This window comes from Podarcis raffonei, chromosome 5, assembly GCF_027172205.1.
Source record: "Podarcis raffonei isolate rPodRaf1 chromosome 5, rPodRaf1.pri, whole genome shotgun sequence".
Lineage (NCBI taxonomy): Eukaryota > Metazoa > Chordata > Lepidosauria > Squamata > Lacertidae > Podarcis > Podarcis raffonei.
The window spans coordinates 41,080,963-41,102,393 of record NC_070606.1 but is presented as its reverse complement, the minus strand read 5'-3'; the positions used below and the strand labels follow the sequence as shown (position 1 = coordinate 41,102,393).

General features: G+C 42.2%; 1 protein-coding gene across 4 annotated transcripts in view; it reads left to right on the top strand.

Annotated features, from left to right (window-relative positions):
* Positions 1 to 21,431, top strand: part of INPP5A (inositol polyphosphate-5-phosphatase A) — a 232,590-nt gene that overhangs the window by 26,639 nt on the left and 184,520 nt on the right. For all 4 annotated transcript variants that reach the window (XM_053388823.1, XM_053388825.1, XM_053388824.1 and 1 more), the window contains exon 2: positions 19,720 to 19,761. In XM_053388823.1, coding sequence (XP_053244798.1) covers positions 19,720 to 19,761 — 42 coding nt within the window. The remainder of the gene's footprint in view (positions 1 to 19,719; positions 19,762 to 21,431) is intronic.

Here is a 21,431-nt window from a genome sequence, read left to right as displayed (position 1 = left end):
ATGTGTCGCTGTGGCAAAGACACTCCAGCCACAGCTGTCAGCTGAGCATCCAGAAGCAATGCCAAAACTCTGAACTCCATCCCATAGAGACTGTGATGTGGGGATTAGCTGGACCAACTGTGTGGGTTAAGCAATTCATAAGGCAGCTTTCTGTGTGCTCCATACATACAGCTTCACTCCTATTAAAATGTAAGGCAAGCCCGACACAGTCTTGGTACCTTCATATTGGGATTACCGCTGAGGGAATAAGCTCAGTGGACATGAGCTCTAAGGAGAGAGGCAAGTGCTTGCTTTCCTTTGCTTCAGCGACCAGCAGGAGTCTGGAGTAGAAAGCCCAGGTACGGCCATGGTTGCTGCAGTGTTTCAAACTGACATCCAAAACTCCTGGGACAGGAGAGCGTCTCTGCAGATCCCCGAGCTTGAATAGCAGTAGCAGCCTTTTTTTGCTAGATCGCGGGCATGAGCTCCCACAAGTACTGCTTGAATGACGGGTGCGGGCTGAAGTCCGAGCCAAGGAGCACGGCTGCCCATAACTAAGCAGTTGCACTGGCCGTACACAAATGCCTTCAGATGCAAGGAACCTAGGAAGCCTTATACCTTATACCTCAGACCATTGGTCCAGTTTGTTCAGTATTGTCTACACAGTCCGAGAGCAGTTTTTCCATGTTTTATTGGAATTCTGAAATGGTTATTCAGGCCTACTATCCATGCAATAGCAGCGGGTGGAGCAGTAGCACGTCCCTGGCCCCCGGCCTGGCATAACTTTGGGTTACTGGGAGGAGTGAGATTGGTGCAATGCAAACATACTGATTAGACCGGCACAAGATTGGCAAACCATGCTGAACTTGCCGTAGCCTCACAGCTTCCCCTTTTTCTCTCGGAAAGTGGTGCCAAGGAAGGGAGCTCAGGTAAGCGCCACTACCCAGCCAACTACTTCTGCATGGATTGCAGGAGTGAAAAGTCATTTCAGTTTTCAAGGAGCCCAGGTCGAACTTCTAGGTGGCTTGCGTTATGTAGGGCTGGAAATAACTCAGCTTTCCTAGATTTCAACATTTAGTCTTACCTTTGGGTAAGTGTCATTGAACATAGTGGAACTTATTTCTGAGTAAGAATGCATAGGATTTCCCCTGTTGGGTTTCCAGGTGATCAAATGCTTGGAATTTTAGTGGTCCTAGCATTAAAGGGAAGATCTCAGTTGCTCTTCTGTGCTGTGATTTATTTAGAATATTTATGACCTTTTTTGCTTTTGTTTTTGTTTTTGTGGTTATTATTATTATTATTATTATTATTATTATTATTATTATTATTACCCCGCCCATCTGGCTGGGTTTCCGCAGCCACTCTGGGCGGCTCCCAACAGAATTAAAAGCACAATAAACCACCAAACATTAAAAACTTCCCTAAAGAGGGCTGCCTTCTAAAAGTCAGTTAGTTGTTTATTTTCTTGACATCTGATGGGAGGGCTGCGGGCACCACCACTGAGAAGGCCCTCTGCCTGGGTAAAGATAGCTAACCTCACAAGGTGACTTCCATGCTGTATTAAAATTTGAAAAAGATCCCCTAATGCATGGGTAGGTAAACTAAGGCCCGGGGGCCCAGTCTGGCCCAGTCGCCTTCTCAATCCGGCCCGCGGATGGTCAGGGAATCAGCGTGTTTTTACATGAGTAGAATGTGTCCTTTTATTTAAAATGCATCTCTGGGTTATTTGTGGGGCATAGGAATTCATTTCCCCCCAAAAAAATATACTCTGGCCCCCCACAAGGTCTGAGGGACAGTGGACTGGCCTCTGTCTGAAAAAGTTTGCTGACCCCTGGGGATGACCAGATATAGAGACAAAAACTTCTTGAATGTTTGTCTCATTCCTGTTTCACTTCGACGAGTTCTTACTTTGCCAGCATTTAGTTCCTTTTAATTTCAGCCGCGAGTCTCTGGAAGTGTAATTCATTGAAGATTATCAGCTGAGTGATGCATAGGAGCGATTGGGACTGATGGCTGTGCCATGGATTTGCTTTTGTGCAGTGTGGGAGTTCAGGACTCAGAAATGAACAGTCACAAGTGGATCACACACAAACTGTTTTTTAAGAGCCTGCATTAGGTGGCTATTCACTGTGCCTCCGGTGATTGGGCTGTTAATTTTATGTTTGGTTGTGAGAAGAGTGTACTTCTCAGGGTAAGTGAATGAACAGGCTCAGTTTGTAATAAGTGGGAGTGCAGTAATATAATTCTGTAATGTGTAGTTTGAGATCAACATATTGGGAGCAAACCCTATTAGGCTGCTAGATGAAAACTTCTAAACCGAAGGTTATTTGGAACTCTTTTCTCTGGTTTGTGAGACAGGAGAGTTGAATGGAAGCATTTTAAAATAAGAAGTGCTTCTTTAAAATAAAGAATACATTATACTAATTTGTGGTCATTGCAATAGCTTCAGGACTGGAGGGAATGGGAAGCTATTCTTACTTTAGAAAATTAAGCCAACTCTACAGCTAGCACATTTCAGTATCCAAGACTGAAAAACAAACAAATGTCAGAGCAAGTGCACATGCTCCGTGTAAAATACTGTGATATCAAAAAAATACTGAGTCTCCACTGGAATGTACAAATCTTTCACTTTGGCATTATTCCAGCAGGAGCCTTTGGGGTTTCATATTCACTGCCGTTTTCCAGCAAAGCTTACACCATCTGACATGGTACATAATTGTTTTTTTAGCTTTTGTTGACTAATATTTCCTTCCTTGCCAATCTATATTTAGCATTTAAATATACTCGCTGTTGCATGCAAGTAAACAGTGCTGTCTTTTTCCATTGGAAGGAAACATCTTTCCATATGGATAAGAGCAAATGCCTGAGCAGGGTTTCCTGGGGAAACTGATATTCCCTCTAACCAGACAGTTGCTTTGAACTTCAGAGCAATATTAAGAAAAGATGCCCCCCGCCCTTGTGTAAGCAGAGAAGTCTAACCGTAGTTTCTTTATTCTCCTCTGTACTACTGCTACAATTTTTTTGTTAGGGGTGTGCGTGTCGTATTTTAAGCTGTAGTAAAGTTTTGGAAAAGGTGTGAAAGGATTTCACTTTTGTATCACGCCCATATCTACCAAAATGTGAAATCGGGCCACATGTCCCTGGATCTGAATGCCCTGCTTTCTAGAACGATTGATTGATTGATTGGATTTCTTGGCCACCTTTCGCCATAAGCTCCCAGTTTGGGTTGCAACACTATAATCCTATAATTCTAACAGCAAAGCAAGCAAGTGAAACAGATCCAAACAAAAAGAGAATAGCAAAGGTAGAGAAAAGAGTGGTCGATCTCACAAAAATTGACTCGCCACAGTCGCCGAAGGTGTCTCTTCAGCATAGAGAAGCTGTGCAATAATTATGCAATAATTATGTAGCGAGGGGTAGCTACACAAGATAGGGGCTGCCACAGAGAAAGCCCTGTCATGGGCTGCAGTCCCCTTGGTGGAACTCCTAAGAAGGCCCACTGCTGGTCCTGCAGCTACTTTCTGACCCCTGTCAGCTCTTTAGGTTTGGATGCCATATTATGCAAAATGACTTGAAGGAGGAAATCAGGCTCTGTGTTTCAAAATGGCTGCAAGTATGACAGCCCCTGTAGGAAATGCTGAATAACATGTGTGCTTAACGCAGCTCATGCCCGCATGCATCTCCTGTCCTGTTGGTTGGTGTTTATTGTGGTAACATGTGCAGAAGGAAAATAATTATTTACCAGCCTGCTGGCCTTTGCTGTTCTACTGAACCATAGAAATACATTTTACAAACATTGACTATGGTTAACTTGCTTGATCTCTTTCTGCAGCCATTCCATCACACAATGACTGTTCTCAATTATGTTTTGAGAAGAGATCAGTGTGAAGGAGAGATGAGTTTAGTGAATACATTTAGCGTGGGTATATCACATGAGGGCAATAAAACTTCATGCTGAATGATCCTTTCTAGAACAGTTTGCTGCTTAGGGGAGGGAATCCCTTTTTTAAAAAAATGTCAGACGGCTCAAAGGAGTCCATTAACAAGCCATCTATTATTTGATATAAAGTACATTGCAAATTTGATTACAGTGCTTAAGTTTAAATTAACAATTCATAGTTGCACCATAATAAAGTGGCTCCAATTCAAACATAGCAATGGCGGTTTTGAGGGAAGGAAGCCTCAGGGTTTCATATTTGCTCCTCTGTGCTGGCAGTTCTTCCCCAGCCTATTACCATCTTAATGATGCTTAAGGGCAGGCTTCCTCAAACTCGGCCCTCCAGATGTTTTTGGCCTACAACTCCCATGATCCCTAGCTAGCAGGACCAGTGGTCAGGGATGATGGGAACTGTAGTCCCAAAACATCTGGAGGGCCGAATTTGCCTATGCTTGGTTTAAGGGCCACTTGAGACCTTATATCCCTGCCCCAGTCACTGAGGTTTTGCAGGGAGTTGCTGTTCATGGTCCCTTATGGCTTATAATCATTGGCTCACATCCACCAGGAGCTGTGCATTCAGTATTGTGGGACCAACCTGGCTGTGAGATCAGGCAGGCCCTCTCCTTGTTGAAGACTTTTAAAACAAAAAATCACCAGACGTGTTAAGTAAGTTTTTCTGATTTTATGGCTAATCTCAGTTGATTTTATTCTTCATTGTACACCACTTAGAACCTACACTATTAAATAGATTGTTGAAAGAAATAAAAATATTACAGAGGTATAACACAGAAATCAGGAGGAAAAAGGTGGAGGTTAACTGGCACTCTTCAACCACCACAGCTTGCCATGCTTGGACAGGCAATTTGTGGGGGGAGTCTTCCCAAGTCTGTTTCATCTCTGATCTTAAATGTGCATGTATACCTCCCTTTCCCCTGTCAAAGGTTTCTCTGGACTTGGAAGTGCAGCCCCTGTTTTCACGGCAACCAGGCATTTCCTCCCTTTCTCTTCTGGTCCAGCGACACAGTGGATTTGTAGCTGTCATCCAGACAACAAGACCATTGCTACCCATATCTCTCATTTGATGGGATTTTCTGGTGCTCCTTCTTGTAGGTGATGGCCTGGCAGGTGATGGCTGTGGAGCACCACGGTTCCTTACATTTGGGGGTGACTTCTGGACCGCTGTCATAAACTGATGTTCATGCTAGCTGTTGCTTCCTCTTAACCATGGATTGTCAACCAGCTTCAAACCTTGGTTATGATAGAAACTTGGCTTAGTATTAATAAAGGTTAAGGTTGGGGCAGACGTAGGCTTGGGTGGCAAGTTACCATCGCCATCTTGCTGCAGGTACATGGGTCTTCTTGCTGTGGTCCCAGCAATGGACACAAATGCCCAGGTCAGGGCAGAAGAGCCCCTGCTATTGCTTGCAAAATGGATTCCACATAAAGCTACTCTGGTGTAGCCCTCACCTTCACCATGCAGCGGCCATTTGCATGTAGCAAGGAAGTTGGGACCATCTATTTGCTTTCTATGGGTTCCTCTGCTGATGTTGAGGACTCTTCTTCTTTGTCTGCCAACCAAGTTGGAGAAGGAGATCATGCTTCAACGCTGCTATCCGTAAGCATGCTTCACTTGGAAGTGAATTAGTTTTGAAATCAATGTGGCTTCCATCCAAGCAAATGTGTGTTTGGCTGGAGTATTAAAATGGCTTGAGTTCAAATGCTTTGGCTTTTAACTGGCTTGTGGATTGAGGGCCATGTCTGTTATACGCCTTGTTAAATTGGGACATGACCTTTAAAAAATGTAATAAGCTGACTTTGTTTTCGGCCCAGTCCTCCAAGTTAACTTGCATACCCTCTGGTCATTGCAGCGTTCCGTTTTACAGATGCAATTTATACTTGCGCCGTTTCCCAAGAAAAGTCTTCTGTTGATGTTAGTGCTCTAAGGATCCTGCCCTTCAGTTGTTTCAAGGTGTGTGCCCTACCTTTTCTCCCTGGGCTTATCTCCCTTATCTCTGCCGTTTAGCTGTTTGTGCCTTAGGTGTGGCTGTGGTGGTTTCTTCTCCATCTTTGAACTTGGCCCTTGGCTTTTCTTGTTCCCTTTAATTTTCTTTCTGCGTTGGCGTTCCTTCAGCTTTGCTCTCTCTTAGGCAGTGCTATTTTTTTGCTAGGAGGTGCCAGAACTCGCCATGAACACCTACCTTGTTCTCTCAGAATGGCAGTGGCACCCACCTGAGAGGTTCCGGCAATTAACAGCTGACAAAAGCCCTGCTCTTAGGGTCATGTTAACCAGCAAGGCCCTGTCTTCTTATTACAAATCCGTGAAGAGGAAACGTGTTGCAGTGTGATCACTAAAACTGACCTCACTGTCTGTGTGGGTGGGATCGTTTGGATAGCCACAGCAACCTGATTGGGTCCCTCGGTTGCTGGGGTAATTCTGGCCAATGGGGTTGAGAGAATTGGCAGCTGGGGGACCTATTTATACCACTGCACGTTGTGTCGAGCTTCCTTTTAGCACCTCGTGCATCGCATCACCCGCCCACCCACCCTATATTTAAGGTTCATTATGACCTTGCTATGCCGTCGTGGGTCATACGCTTTTGGGACAGGGGCCCGGTAGGAATTTTCCCATTTGGCTGATTGGCTGGTGCCACTTGGGTTTTGCCTGCCGCATAGCAAATCGTCACAACTTTGTAAGGTTTGGCGGTTAGGCATTGGTTCAAGGTGTGGTGAGGGGAGGTTGTCACACCTGCCCTTCCCAATGTGCGATAGGGTATTCCATTAAAGGAATCCAGGTGCTCGCCATGCTTTTGTCTGATCCCCTTCCAGGGGTTAGGGCCACGCCAGAACACCTGGAAGCATTTTGGGGTGAGGTTGCATCTGTGGTAGGACCAATGCTCCCGCAGTATGTTTACCCTTACTGACTTCTGCCAGTTTCCAGTTGTCAGTTTCCCTGCCAGTGGTGTAGGTGCAAGTACCGGTAGTCGAACCAATGCCTAAGCAAACCACTCACATTCTGTAATCAATAAAGTTGTGGCCAAAATTATGCCAATAACCTTAAGCTAATATTGGTGTCAACTGTGTCTTTGTTTGGGAGGTCTTGGGGGTCTTCACACGCAACCAGTCCAAGTTTCAATGTTTCCCTCATGGTTCATAGCTGTGTCTGAACCCAGGATCATGGTTAAGGTCTCTCATTCTTAGCCACGACCTGTAACTTATCAGTCCAACTTTGAGTTGTGGATGAGGCTGTTTTGGCTACATAAGGATCTACTTTTGTAGAATGAGTTTGTGGTGAGTAAATAGGATCCTGATAGAGAACTCTGCTGTGACTGTGGTGTCCAACCTCCTGGGAAATATCTGTCTTGGCCTTCTTCGTGCCTCTTGTTTCAGCAAACCATATTGGTTTTTGTAATGTTTTGCTCTGTAAGAATTTAATCCATTGTTCTTGGTGGTATGATGGTATTTTATCGCCATTTGTGTGTACTGCCTTGAGTGTATTAAATAAAGGATCGATATAAAGTATAGAGGGGAAGGTGGGGTGTTTTTTGTTTGGTTTGTTTTGTTTTTTAAAAGCCCTGCAATATTTAATCTTTGTATTTGTCTTTCTGCTGTGAAACTTTGTTCCGTAAATCAGGGCCTAACCTAGGAACGTGAATGCTCTATTTCTTCTATTTTGACAATTTAATTGTGCATACTGGAGGTGTATTTAACATTTCTAAATGCTAGGATCAAACTCTGAACCATTAGCTCCTTATAAGCATAATTTTAAAGATATCCAGATGGTAGTGCTATATCTCTAGGTGTTAAAATTTTCAGATTTCTTCGTCCAGTATTAAATGTGCACAGTCTTTTTTTAAGACAGCAAAGCATAGTAGCAACAGATTGCTAAGGACTTATATTTTAAAGATGGCAGAAATAGCAGATGTACTGGACCTGCCAGTTTTACCACATTAAAAGACTAAGATCTTACAGACCTTCAAAACTGAGAAACAGAACAATTAAGTAATATACTGCACCATCCTACACATGTCTACTCAGAAGTCTCATTGAATTCAATGAGGTTTAACCTCAGGCAAATGGGTATAGGAATGTAGCCTAATTCTCTCAGTGTTGAAACTTGAGCAGAATGAAAGGGAATCACTGGTTGGGGAAGATGTTTTGGAACTAGATTTGGTAACTTTTCATTAAGATGTTTTGAGTGGGAGCTATGGAAGATATATTTTGGCATGTATTGTTCTTCAGTGAACTTTGGTTGGAGTCTTGTTAAATTTGTTCTCCGGATAAGTTTTCTGTAAAAGAAATTTTCAAAAGGAATTTGTATCCTTTCTGCATCTGTCTATCCTTAAATAGAAGGATATATATTGTACTTTGTCTTGTCTGCGGGCAGGCAATTGAACTGAATACTCCTTTGGGTTCTTCCCAACGCTATTATATTACATGTGAGCAAGAATGTGAAATACTAAGCGGGCGGTATTGCCATTTAAACCTTGCAATTTTAATGATTCACTTTGTCAGGTTATCAATCCTTTTAAGGTTTCTGGCATGAAGTAGCCAGCCAAAGTACTCTCAAGTCTTGATCTTTCTAGTGCTTATGTATTGCATGATTTCCCAACCAGTTCTATTTCACTTCCCATTTACTTTAAATCAGAAAGCAAAATTCTGATATCAAAGCCTCTAATTACTATATATTAGCTCTCCTTTTTTAATATAAAAGGTGCTCCTGGAAAGAGTATGAGGGTTCCTGTCCATATACCTGTCCCAGGTACAGCCTATTTTGTTCACTCCATTGTCAGGGAAAGTCCTGTCTGAACTAACACTGACTCATTTAAAATTCAGTAAAACACAGCCCTTTGTAAAAGCTAATGGCGGCTTAGGATACTCAAAGGTAGGGACTTTCAGTCTCCGCAACTGATCCACAGGACTGAGCTACTATGCTCATTAGGCCTGACACTCTGGAAAGTCCATGCCAATCTTGTTATTAGTAATAAAGAGTTAACTCCAACTTGCACGGTGTGATTTACTGCTTGCTCACTCCTGACAGTCAGGGATGATTGGAGTTGTAGTGAAACATCTGGAGCCACACAATTCACATCCCTGTCTCAAGAAAATGTTATTTTAACCACGAACAGGAGTGTTTACATACAGAGCCTCAAGTGTGCATCGTTCAAAGGGTTACCGCTCATTTTGTTAATATTACAAACATGCCTTGTATTTGTATGCAACTTTCTTCATAAAGCAATTTTAGGGAAACTTCAAAAGGGGTCAGTAAACTTTACCCCCTCCTCGCTTCTGTATTCTAGTTGCTGGTATTTTTTCAGCTTTGTCTAAAAATATATAGTTTTGCCGGGCATGTGAGTGTTGGGAAGTTAAGAAATTAGCTGTGTGCTGTGAAGCATTCTTTGTTTCAGTAACTTAGCAGCTCATGTGGTATCCATGTGCTTGCAGGCCTATTGCTTTATGTTCCTGACCAATATTATAAGCACTCCAAATTTAAAACACACACACACATGCATAAAATGAGCTAGCATTGGTAGGACTCAGAATTTCAGGAAAAGGTCGAAATAGTGTTTAGTTGAAATGAGAGGTGGTGAACTGTGCACATATCCTGTTATTTTAAGAGAGATTCTACATACTTTTGCAGTTCTAAAAAAGAAGCTAGCAGGGACAATGGAGTGGGGGGAGCAACTGGCTGTTCAAAATATGTGTAGTACTGTGTAGAAAAAAGCAAATAAAAGAACCAAAATATTTCTGTTGACTGTAAGACAGAAGTAGCCCGGGTGTGTGCACAACAAATGTGGCCCACCAGGTCCTCCCTATCAGGCCCTCAGGATCATCACTTGGCAACATTTCTTCTCAGGCTGTACCCTTCACTAGTCCTTCTCTGTGCCCTCTTTTATTTGGCTGGAATGTGTCCTTGAACTGCAATACAGTACAGGTTGCGGCCATTTTGTGCGAGGGTTCCTTTCCTGGCCACCACACAGCGAAGCACACATAAAACTGTTATGCCCCCACCCCTGTTCCACCCTCTTCTGGGTCCAAAAGGACCCATACATTGGGCAGTCCCTTTGTAATGCCATACCTCCCCGCAATGGCGGAGGGTGTGCTGTACTTTGCAGCAGCAGAGGACTTTGCTGCACCTCCCTGTGGTGGCAGAGGTTCCCGCCATACCTCCCCACAGTGGCGGAGGGTGTTCCGCGCTTTCCCACAGCAGCCGAGGGCCTTGACGAGGCTCCCTGCAGTGGTCAACGGCCTTAAAATGTAAAGAAGTAGGAGATTTAATAAAAAATATTAAATAAACTCCCATCTCTTGCGGGGGCGCAGTTAGTGCCAGCACCGTCCGTTAAGAGTTTGGGTGTAATCTTCGACACCTCCCTTTCCATGGAGGCGCAGATTGCAGCTATAACAAACGCGGGATTTTTCCATCTCCGCCAAGCTAAGCAGTTGGCTCCTTACCTCTCTCGCCCTGACCTAGCCACTGTGATCCACGCGACGGTCACCTCCAGATTGGATTATTGTAACTCGCTCTATGTGGGGCTGCCCTTGAGACTGACCCAGAAACACCAGCGGGTGCAGAATGCTGCAGCGAGACTCCTTACGGGGTCTTCGCTGCGAGATCACATTCACCCAGTGCTATACCAGCTGCGCTGGCTCCTGGTGGAGTACAGGATCAAGTTTAAGGTGCTGGTTTTAACCTTTAAAGCCCTATATGGCCTAGGACCCTCGTACCTACAGGACCGCATCTCCTGGTATGTCCCACAAAGAAACTTACAGTATTCAAATAAAAACATCTTGAAGGTCCCAGGCCACAGAGAGGTTAGGCTGGCCTCAACTAGAGCCAGGGCTTTTTCGGCTGTGGCTCCGATCTGGTGGAACACTCTGTCACAAGAGACTAGGGCCCTGCGGGACCTGACATCTTTCCGCAGGGCCTGCAAGACAGAGCTGTTCCACCAGGCCTTTGGCCAGGGCACAGCCTGACTCCCTCCCTCGGCAATCTTCGCGGAGCTCTGGCCCAATAGTTGGCAGTGGCTTGATTTGAATTAATTTTATAATGAATGATTTTAGAGTGTTGTGTTATGTTGTACTTTTGTATTTTATTGTTGTTAGCCGCCCTGAGCCTGGCTTCGGCTAGGGAGGGCAGGATATAAATAAAATTTATTATTATTATTATTATTATTATTATTATTATTATTATTATTATATAATACATTTAATACATTTTCAACTCATTTAAGAGTAGTTTAATTGATTTGCTAGTCATATTGCATCTGCTTCCCCACTCAGAGGTCTAAGTGGAATCTATGCATGCATAAGCCCCACTGAGTTCACCTAAACTTACTTCTCCTTTCCTGGGAGTAAGCCTCATTGAATTCAGTAGGGCATGCTCATGAGTAGACATGCATTTGCTTGCACTGCTTACCAAAAAACGTCCCATTTCAGCATAAGGCAGCCAGCTATATCATCTTCTCCCCTCTACCCCTCCCCACAGAACCCCCCCAAGCCCTCATCCCACCAATCTCTCCCTTTTTATCAAAGGGTGGGAGGCCAAGCAAGCAAAACAACCCTTCCTTTTCAAGATGGAGGAAAGCTATTTAGGGGCAACCGAGAACATAAACACCACCAGAAAATAAAAATGGTTCTCCCTATTTTTTTCACCAGCAGTTGTTTACTGATATATTGCCCTGTTGAAACACTTATCACAATGTTATTTCAGTACCTCTATTCAATGGTATGGCGATTTATTCCACAGCCCTAGCACACACCTGACCTCCTGACTGCTTCCTGGGAAGGGGAGGAGTGAGGCATTGGGGAGTTGGCACAGTATAAATGCACCAACAGAAGCAGTTATTGGCCCTGCTGATGCATTTGTGCTGCCCCAACCTCACTTTTCCTCCTCTCCTTGCTAGTATTAATCAGTGACTGCTGTCTTGGAGGTCTGATGAGTACTGCTGAACCACCGTACCATTTTCCACTAATTTCACTTTTAGGAGATGCTAAAAGCAGGTGCTTTTGGCAGGTGCTGCCTGCAGCATTTTTTTAAGCATCTGGGTCACTTAGACACCATGAAGTTGTGGAATAAATACCAGCTTCATATCAGCAATGTGCTTAGTTCTAGTTAATTCGTAGAGGACCGTAGAGTAAGCAGTCCTGCCAAAAGCCTTTGTTCTTTTTGTTTTTCACCATGTAACTGACCAAGAAGGATGTTCAGGCTGGTTGCTACAAGCCCGGACTGTGTATCTTTAGCAAGCCATCTTTGTGCTTTTATACAAATAATTTAGGAACTTTGAAATTAAGTTGCACAGCCTCTCCTTTCTTGCTGCTTTATGGAAGAGCACATGAATCTCACCTTTGAAGAGTTTGTAAGTAAATCATTTTTAACTTTCCAAATGCATGGTTTCTTTTTCTTGCTAAGGGAAGTAAGGGGAACTTTGGGGGGAAAAAACTTAAAAGGTATAACAGCCTTTGGAAGAAATTTTAAAAAGTCTAACAGCCTATATTTCCATGCTTTACTTTGATGGATGTTTTGTGATTTCAAATTTCTGCTGGGGCTTTTTCTCACCAAAAAATACTTGCCCCATACCTTGATCTAGGCATCCAGGGAGTTCTCATTTTATTCTTTTAAACTAATTACAACCAAACACTAAAAATACCAACAAAAGCACTTTGGGCTCCTCACATCGAGTTGATCTTGCTTTACTTTTGTCATCCAAAGTCCCCCTGAGCAGTGGCGTAGCGTGGGGGGTGCAGGGGGGGCCGGCCGCACCGGGCACAACATCTGGGGGTTAGGGTTAGGGGGCGCAAATCCACGGGTTAGGGGGTGCAAATTACTTGCCTTGCCCCGGGTGCTAACAACCCACGCTACGCCACTGCCCCTGAGGCACCTCAAGATTCAGAATTCTTCCAAATCCAATACATTCAAACCACGAGAAAAAGACAGAATGCTCTCTCCCATTGGCTCAGAAGGGTGTGTATATGTAAGAAGTCAAATAAGGATCTGAAATTGGAGAGGGTGACTTTTTTTCCTGGTGAAATTCCTCATGTGTGCTTGTCTCAGCTGCCTTATTTAGCAGTTGGGAGGAACTAGCATCCATTGCAGGGAGTTATTTTCACCATGCCCACAGAGAAATACTCCCATACGTTTGCATTAAGTGAAATTTGATTATTTATCTATTTTTATTCAATATTCCACCGTTGGTCATTAAAAATTACCAGAGGGTTGGCTACATATATAAAATTGGCAATGAAATGTTTATAAAATCTGCTGTACATAGTGTAAAATTCACTATGGATCCAATACACAGTACTCAAGAAAGCAGGCCCACTCTTAATTCTGAAGCGCCTGGCAGAAAATATATATATTTTTAATCTGGTGGTGTAAACTGGAAACAGTGTTGGTACCAGCCTGGCCTTGGGTGGGGACGAGGAATTGTTCCATAACATGGGCTCTGCTATCAAGAAGGCCCCATTATATGTTCTGTAAACTAAGTCTTCGTTTGTTGATGGAATAACTAAATGGTTTTCCTTGAGTATGACGGATTTCTAAAGAATACAGACAACTACCTCTCTGATGTCAGGGACTGGCTGACCAATGGAAATACCACCTTGGTTTTCCAGGAAGTTCAACCAGGATCTCTTTGCAGAGATGAAGTGACCTTTGACTCAGTGTGTTGTTTCAAAAACTATCGGGAAGCCTTTTAGAACAGAACCCAGCAAGTTCATTTTCTATGTAGATCTGACATTGAAGCCGTTGTTTGTTCCACAATATCGTCTTCCTGCTGCCATCTGGTGAACAAATTCAGTGAAGGCAGCTAGTGATTTATTTATTCACTTTTATTATATTTTATATTGACAGCAAATAACTGATAGTTTATATGTGGGAAGAAGTTTCTAAATATTTTAAAATGGGAACTAAACTCTTATTTTATTCAAATACCACTAGCTGTGATCTGTTCAAATCTCATCACTTGTCAGAATGTCCCAGTGGACAGAGATTTTGGAGGGTTTTTGGATTTGCCCACTTCAACCACTTTATCTTCCATCATGGAGTTGGATTCTGCTAGGACAGTTAACTACTTAATGGCTTCCATTTCCCTCTTCAAAATTAAATGTTCTATTCTGTTTCACATAGTGGCTCTGAAGACGAACAAGTTCAAATATATTCTACTCTTAATTGCTATATAAATGCTATATAAAAGGTGGCATGCATTTATTTGATTGAAGACAGGATCAAGAGGAAAAATTGTAATGTCGTTTTGTATATTCTTTTAAACACCACAGGAATGTGTGTTGCCTAATAGCCAAAACTTTGATTCACTCATATGTGCCCAAATACAGTAAGCCTTGCAGAATGTTTCACAATCTCTGTCACATTTAGTGATTAGTTTTGTATCCAGCATTCAGAGGTTGTTCCTGTTTCCACTCACGGCTTCCTTTGTGTTTTGACATAATCTCTGCTGCCTTCTAATACAAATTAGTTTATAGAAGATCCATGGAGTGACGTCCAAGACTGTGCTTTGCAGTTGCCATGTTTGTGCCTTGCTTAAAAGGGCAAGGCCTCGTAGCAGAGCTCATGAGCTCCAACTCCATACAGTGGTATCTTGGTTCTCAATCTGTTCCGGAAGTCGGTTCCAAAACCAAAGCATTCCAAAACCAAGGCATGCTTTCCCATAGAAAGTAATGCAAAATGGATTAATCCGTTCCAGACTTTTTAAAAGTACACCTAAAACAGCAATTTAACATGAATTTTACTATCTAGTGAGACCATTGATCCATAAAACGAAAGCAATATTCAATGTACTGTACTATAAAATAAATAAGACAGTATTATAGTTGATAAAATTTTTTAAAATAATCTTAACTGCACTGATAATAGTCGTTGTTTGGATGGGGAGCTTTTATCCATTTCTGCAGTCACACAATCAATCAATCAATCAATCAGTAGCTGAACTGGGTTCCACACAGTCACAAAAACAAATTAACCGAAAAAGCCTAAAAACAAAAACGCAAAATACTGGTAAATAGCAAAAACAAAAGCGCCAAACTTAATCCGTTCCAGAAGTCCGTTTGACTTCCGAAATGTTAAAAAACCAAGGTGCAGCTTCTGATTGGTGCAGGTGCCCCGGAAACAATGGCCAGCAACCGCATCGGACGTTCAGCTTCCGAAAAACGTTCAAAAACCAAAACACTTACTTCCGTGTTTTTGGCATTTGAGAACCAAGGCGTTTGAGAACCAAGATACCACTGTATTCTGTTTCACAACCACATAACTTAATGGCAGCAGTAAAGCTGATAGGATGGTGAAGTGCCCTTTTGCTCTGGAATTCTTAGGCTCGGTCTACCTGGAAAGGGGAACCTTTTCAGACTGATGGCTGCATTCCATTCTGGGCAACATTCTGGAGGCCACGTTAATAATGAAGGCTGGACTGCAAGCGAAAGTGTCAATTTTCCCTCTGCACAGTAAACTAGCTGTAACCCACCCCCAGCATTCTCCACCCAGGAAAGCAAGAAGCGCGATCAAAGTTCAAGGATATATTCCAGCTGGGCAAAAACCCTCTCATTTTCAACTAACCACAGTTCCCATTATGTTTGAACCCAGACAAGCTGCGGTTAGTAATAACTATGGTTTGCCGAAAGGTCGAACCTTGGTTAAAGATCCTGGCTTGTTTTCAGTGAACCGGTTAATGTTAATAATCATAGTTTCAAGTTCAGAAGCAACACTAAAATGTGGTTAAGTTGAAAACAGAAGTGAAAGCTTCTGATCTCCTCTTTGTGGTCATCCTGGAGGCAGGGAGGGGAGGAAGGAATGCCTCAGGCTTGTACACACAATCAATTAAGCTACAGTTTGGTGTTACAAGCAAACCTAGCCTTTGTGTATTCACTTGGGCATGAACAAGGATGTGTAGGTAGGTCCATAAAGGTATGGCAAATATTTTATTATGTTTCTATACTGCCCTTCATCTGAGGATCACACGACGGCTTCCAATATAAAAGCACAAAAATACACATTGCAGGGTGGATAAAAATCAATGATTTTTTTAAAAAATTGGATTTTTAAAAAAATTATATCGGTTTTTTAAAATAAAATGCTTTTGGAAGAAAAGTATTTCTAAAGATAGTTTTCTATTTAAATTATAGTCCAAAGGCTATTCATCAGGAAATAAGGATTTGTTTTCAGTTTTTCATGTGTGCTAAAACTCAGTCTAAGTATTTATTTTTTAATCGTTTAACCACATCAGTTAACAAACATGAATACATATGCTATAATGTTACTGTATTAGTTAAATAATTATTAAACCTCACAATAATTTCATAATTACCTGTCTATGTATTTCTAACAGTATGACCAAATCAGTAAAAACTACTCTGAACATTTATTATTCCAAAAATGAAACCTTTATCTGGTTGTAAATACAGTAGTAAGATGATACCAGCAAGAATGAATCTTTCTCTACAAAAAAAAGAGATTTAAATCAAGTCTTACTGACTAGTGATTTAAATTGTGATTTAAATTGTTTGATTTAAATCAAATCCACCCTGACACAATGTAGTAACAAACTAAAGCTATACCCTCCCAACACACACAGTTTGAAAGGCCATAGATAATTTAATATGCCTTCTCCTGCTTTGTGGCTCCATAGTATACTCCAGAACTTAGAGCGAGGAAACGAGCTGAGAGACGGTTTGAATGCGAGTGGAGGGAAACTGCAGTCGAATGCAATTGAACACTGGTGAGGGTTCATCATGGAGCTTACCTAGTGGCAGTCATGGCAGCAAAGAAGTGCGCATCAAGCCCACTAGCTCATCTGCCTGTGACTGTGCCTGGTGCAGAGAAAAATGGCTGTGTCTAAACTCCCTTGGCTACCTTGACTGGTTGGGTCGGCAGTCCCTTTCTGCCCAAACCCAAATGCAGAGAGCATGGCCAAGGCAACTGGAACTTTGCCAATGATGTATAAAAGAGGGCTAGGAAGATGTAGTAGCCATTGCTGATTTCACACACCAGTCAGCGACACTGCTTTGAACAAGGCTTTGAGCAATACAATTTTGCAAATGGTAACTTGTGACTTGGTGATCACAATGGAAATGGAAGAGAGAAAACCAGAAACATCACACCATTGAAAACATGCATGAAAAAGCACTAAAAGTTAAATATACAGTGCCTAGGAAAATAAGGCTTTCACCTGGCACCACAAAGATAAAGAGGGGAAAGGAGGGCATTCCACAACTGGGGCGTCACCACTGGAAAGGCCTTCACATTTGCCAGAATACCCAAATGGCTTTGGAAATAGATTTGTTACTTTCTCGATGGCCTTCCGTGAGCTGTTCCAGCAGAGCTCTCTTTATGCTCCTTTGAGTAAGAACAGTCTTAACTGCCTTTATATATATAAAAAATGCTATACTGACAGGCTTTAAAAACATGTCAAATGATAGTTGGCATTTGTGATTATAGGTCCATGAATTTTCTCTGTAATTTTCCAGAACGCTGTGCAGCCGCTGAGCAGGAATAAAAATAAGTTACCAGCTCTATGGCTGGGTTGCCTTTCCCATTCCTCTGTCCTCTCCTTGTGTAATGCTGGAATTATTTGGCATCTATAAAACAGCTGCCATGAAGTATTTTATAGTGCAGCGATCCCTTTTCATAACACCGTTGACTGACTGCCTTGGACATAAATTTATTTTGTGGCTTTTTTCTGGTGTTGAGTTTTGCAGTTTTTGCAAGGATTGAGTTGGCTAGGAGCTGTTCCCCGTTTGGAGGTGGTTGTACACCAGAGGCTTGTGAATCTGCATTCCAGCCACTGAGAGCCAACTTCCCGTTTGTGTAACAAACTCAGTCTGCCATATTAATTGTTTAAAAGGCTTGCAGTGAATATAACATGGTGGCGTGGAAGGCTTGTGACGTTTGAAAATGCCCTGAACTGATGCGACTCTCTTCTCGTATTTGCTTTCCAAACTGAAAGTGGCGCCAAAACATTTTCTTCATTTTGCTTTTCGGAATTGTAGCTCTTGACAGTTTAAAACCGATAATTAGTCACACAGAAAACATAAAGCTTTGACGTCATTACCCGAGAACCGTAAAAATATTTTCCTTTCTCTTTTTGTGACAACCTATAAATCACTGTTTTCGGTAAAATGTGTCTATTAGAAGTTAACAAGTGGGACCTGCAACGAAGTGTTGCAGTGTGGAGTGTTTCTAGTTTAGGTGCCAGCCATTTAGCCCTGATATCTTCCTTTCCTCACAATGCTTTTTAGATAGTCTAATTTGTGCACTGGGCTGTACAAGTGATACTATTGGTGGACACCATTGCAATATCTTGGCCTGTCAGTCCTGGAAGACCTGCTCCCTGGAGTGCCCAGAGCAGTTACCAGTGGTGAGCCTGCTGGGGTGCTATGACTCCAGCAACTTATCAACAGCTCTGCCTGCTATTTCCAGGTCTGGCAGGGTGGGTGCAGTTAAAAACACACACATTCGTTTCATTATTCCCCCACATTTCAAGAGTGGCAAGTGTCTCCAGCAGCAGCCCCATATTTTTCGTTTTTTTTTGTAATATCTGCTTCCAGTTCAACTTTCTATGTACAGTAGTACCTCAGTATTCGAACGTCTCCGTTGACGAACATTTCGGTTTTCGAACACGCCTTGGAAGTCGAACATGCCACGTGACTTCCGCTGAATGCAAGGTCCTGTGGCCTAGCTGTCGGTTACTGAGTTTTCGGTTTTCGAACGTTTCAGAACTTGAACAGTCTTCCGGAAAGGATTATGTTTGAAAACTGAGGTATCGTTGTATCTGAGTTTTGGTTCCAGAAAAAACGTCTGCCGTATAGCCTGGCGAGTGGTGCTATGAGAATATCAATTCTCAGTTATTATGAACGAATCATAATAAATATACAAAATAAAGATACCAAAAATTTGATATCAATAACAGCAACCACCGCCACCCCACCCCAAACAAACCTCACCAAACAATACCCCAGCCCAAGAGTATCAGACTTTGTAGCTGGATTCAACCAGGGCCCACCCACCCCAGCCAGGTGGAAGAAGGCCTTCAAGGCGGGGAGCAGGTCTTCCAAGACTCACAACCATAATGGTCCATTGACTCTGCTGGGACAGGCCAGCTCCATCAGGCCGCCTCCTTCCTTAAATGTCACCTGTGGGCTGCCATTCCATCAAACTGCATCAACAGGAGAGAGGAAGCAGAGCGCACTCCATCGCCTTTGTTGGAGTCTCAGCTCCATCAGCTACCTTCCTGCCTCAGAACTGTGTCAGCTGGTCAATACAGGAACAGTGGTCTAGAAATTGGTGCCTGAGTTTTGATTTTCCTTTTTCCCCTTGTATTTTTTATTTTTTTATAAAACAAAGCTTGTAAGCATGCAGATAGGGAATGTCTTGTTTTGAATTTATGTAAGCCGCTGTGAGAGCCTTTTTTGGCTGAGGAGCAGGACACAAATGCTATAAATTAATTAAATATAGTGAGTTGTATCCAGTGTTACTAAAATTACTAACTACTTACTAAAATTAATGGTCCTAGATTAGTCATGCTTGTTCATTTCAATGGGTCTGCTCTGAAGAGAACATTGAATGAAACCCACTATGTCAAAGTTCCTTTGGTGAAAAGTTTTATTGGTTGTGTGCCTGAGAGAAGCAATATCAACTTCCAACATCACAAAAATCAAAAGTCTTATTTGTGTGTAATTGAAATACTCCTTTTAAGTGTGCACATGCTAAAATCAGTGCTTGTATCTTTCGCTTAGTCATTTTGCCTTGTCTGTATTACAGAAGTCATATATTAATTTTGTTTTATTTGTTTATTTTCCAGCCAGAAAATTTACAGAAGAATTGGCTTCGGGAATTTTATCAGGTACAGTGAGAACTATTTTCTTTCATGGCATAAAGTCAAACAGACTGTCAGCGTCTTTATCAGTGGGCTAATCTAAACATCAAAAACCTAAAACCTAAAGAATCTGTGAAAATTAAAAACAAAAGAACAGCAGGACTGGAATAACTTTTTTTTTTTTTTAAGTGTACAAGGGACAGTAGGCTAATACTCAACTGTAGGTTTTGACTCTTGTATACACAGCCTTAGAAGAGGAAGATAAAACATTTCTCTGCAAACTGCCATTATAAACAAACGTCCTGAACAAAACAACAATTTTCAACTGTCACTAATTAAAGCCATATAAATATTTCCTTTCTTGGACCCCAAAACATAAACATTTGTCAAATTTACACTGAAATGCATTGTATAGCATTGTTCAAGACACCATATAAAATATTTGAGAGACTGTCCATTTTGTGATAAAGTTTTTTTTTTCTCCCCAAAAATAAATAAATTCTAACATATATTTGGCTGTTTAAACTCTTACCGGAAATCATGAGTAAGGCTGCTATCATAAACATGCTTGCCTGGAACGTAGTATTAATAAAAATCAATAGATAGGGCCGTCACTTGCAAGTTGCGAGTAAAGGTCAGCCAGTGTTTAAAAGAAAAATGAAGGATTTGTTTCAGTGGTACTGTATAGCCATGGCCCGACTTAAAGAGAGTGATTTTGTTTCTTTTATGTGTTACTAGATAAGACTTCAACATATAAATGTTTAGAAGAGGGATGGGAATGCTGTAGCCATCCACATGTTGTTGGTCTCGGACTCCCATTAGTCCGAGACAGCATGGCCAATGATAAGGGATGATGGGAGTTGTAGTCCAACCAACATCTGGAGGTTCCCCATCCTTGACTTGGGGGAAATGTCCCAAACTCTAAGGATCACAGAAGCTGATTTTTTTTCGGGTAATAGATACACTGGCCTGAAATTTTAGGATCAAGTTTTATATTATTCTGGAATAATATAAGATTCCGTTCAAGCTAAGGTCCTGTGAAAATCAACTATTTATAGACTTTATTTATTTTTGTGCATGGAGGAGAACTTGGATATCAGTTTATATTGTTTAGCACCCACATAGATAACCTCATGTTTCCTTGAATGGTTGAACTCTTCTAAAGGAGTTCCCTTACTCTGTGGAAGAAAAGACTTTTCAGTGAGGAGTAGAAGTGGATGTGCTGAGGGGGGCAGCGGGCGGTCAAAGCAGTAAATGTCAAATGTGAAGTCTAATGGGAAACCCAAGCTTGAAGTGTTCTTATTGTCTCAAATGTGTATTCACTGGGGCAGATGATTTAGGGCAGGGATGGGGGAACTTGTGACCCTCTGGACTCCAACTCCCATCTGCCCCAACCAACATGGTTGGTGGTCAGAGATGATGGGAGATGTTGTCTAACAACATCAGGAGGGCCACAAGTTCTCCATCCCTGGTTTTAAGGCCTACCATCGGAGCATCTGTAAAATCTTTGTAGAGTGGTTCAGGCCCCACTGAAATGTCAGAGCTTGCACTGGTTCAGCAGTTTGGTGAGTAAAACCGATAATAACAGCAATCAGGAGTGACTCCAGGGCTGGGTGTGCCCTCAGCAAAGTGTCTTCTTGTGGACCCCCAGCTACAGTAGTGACACCCCCCACCATTTGTTCCTTGATTCTGACAAC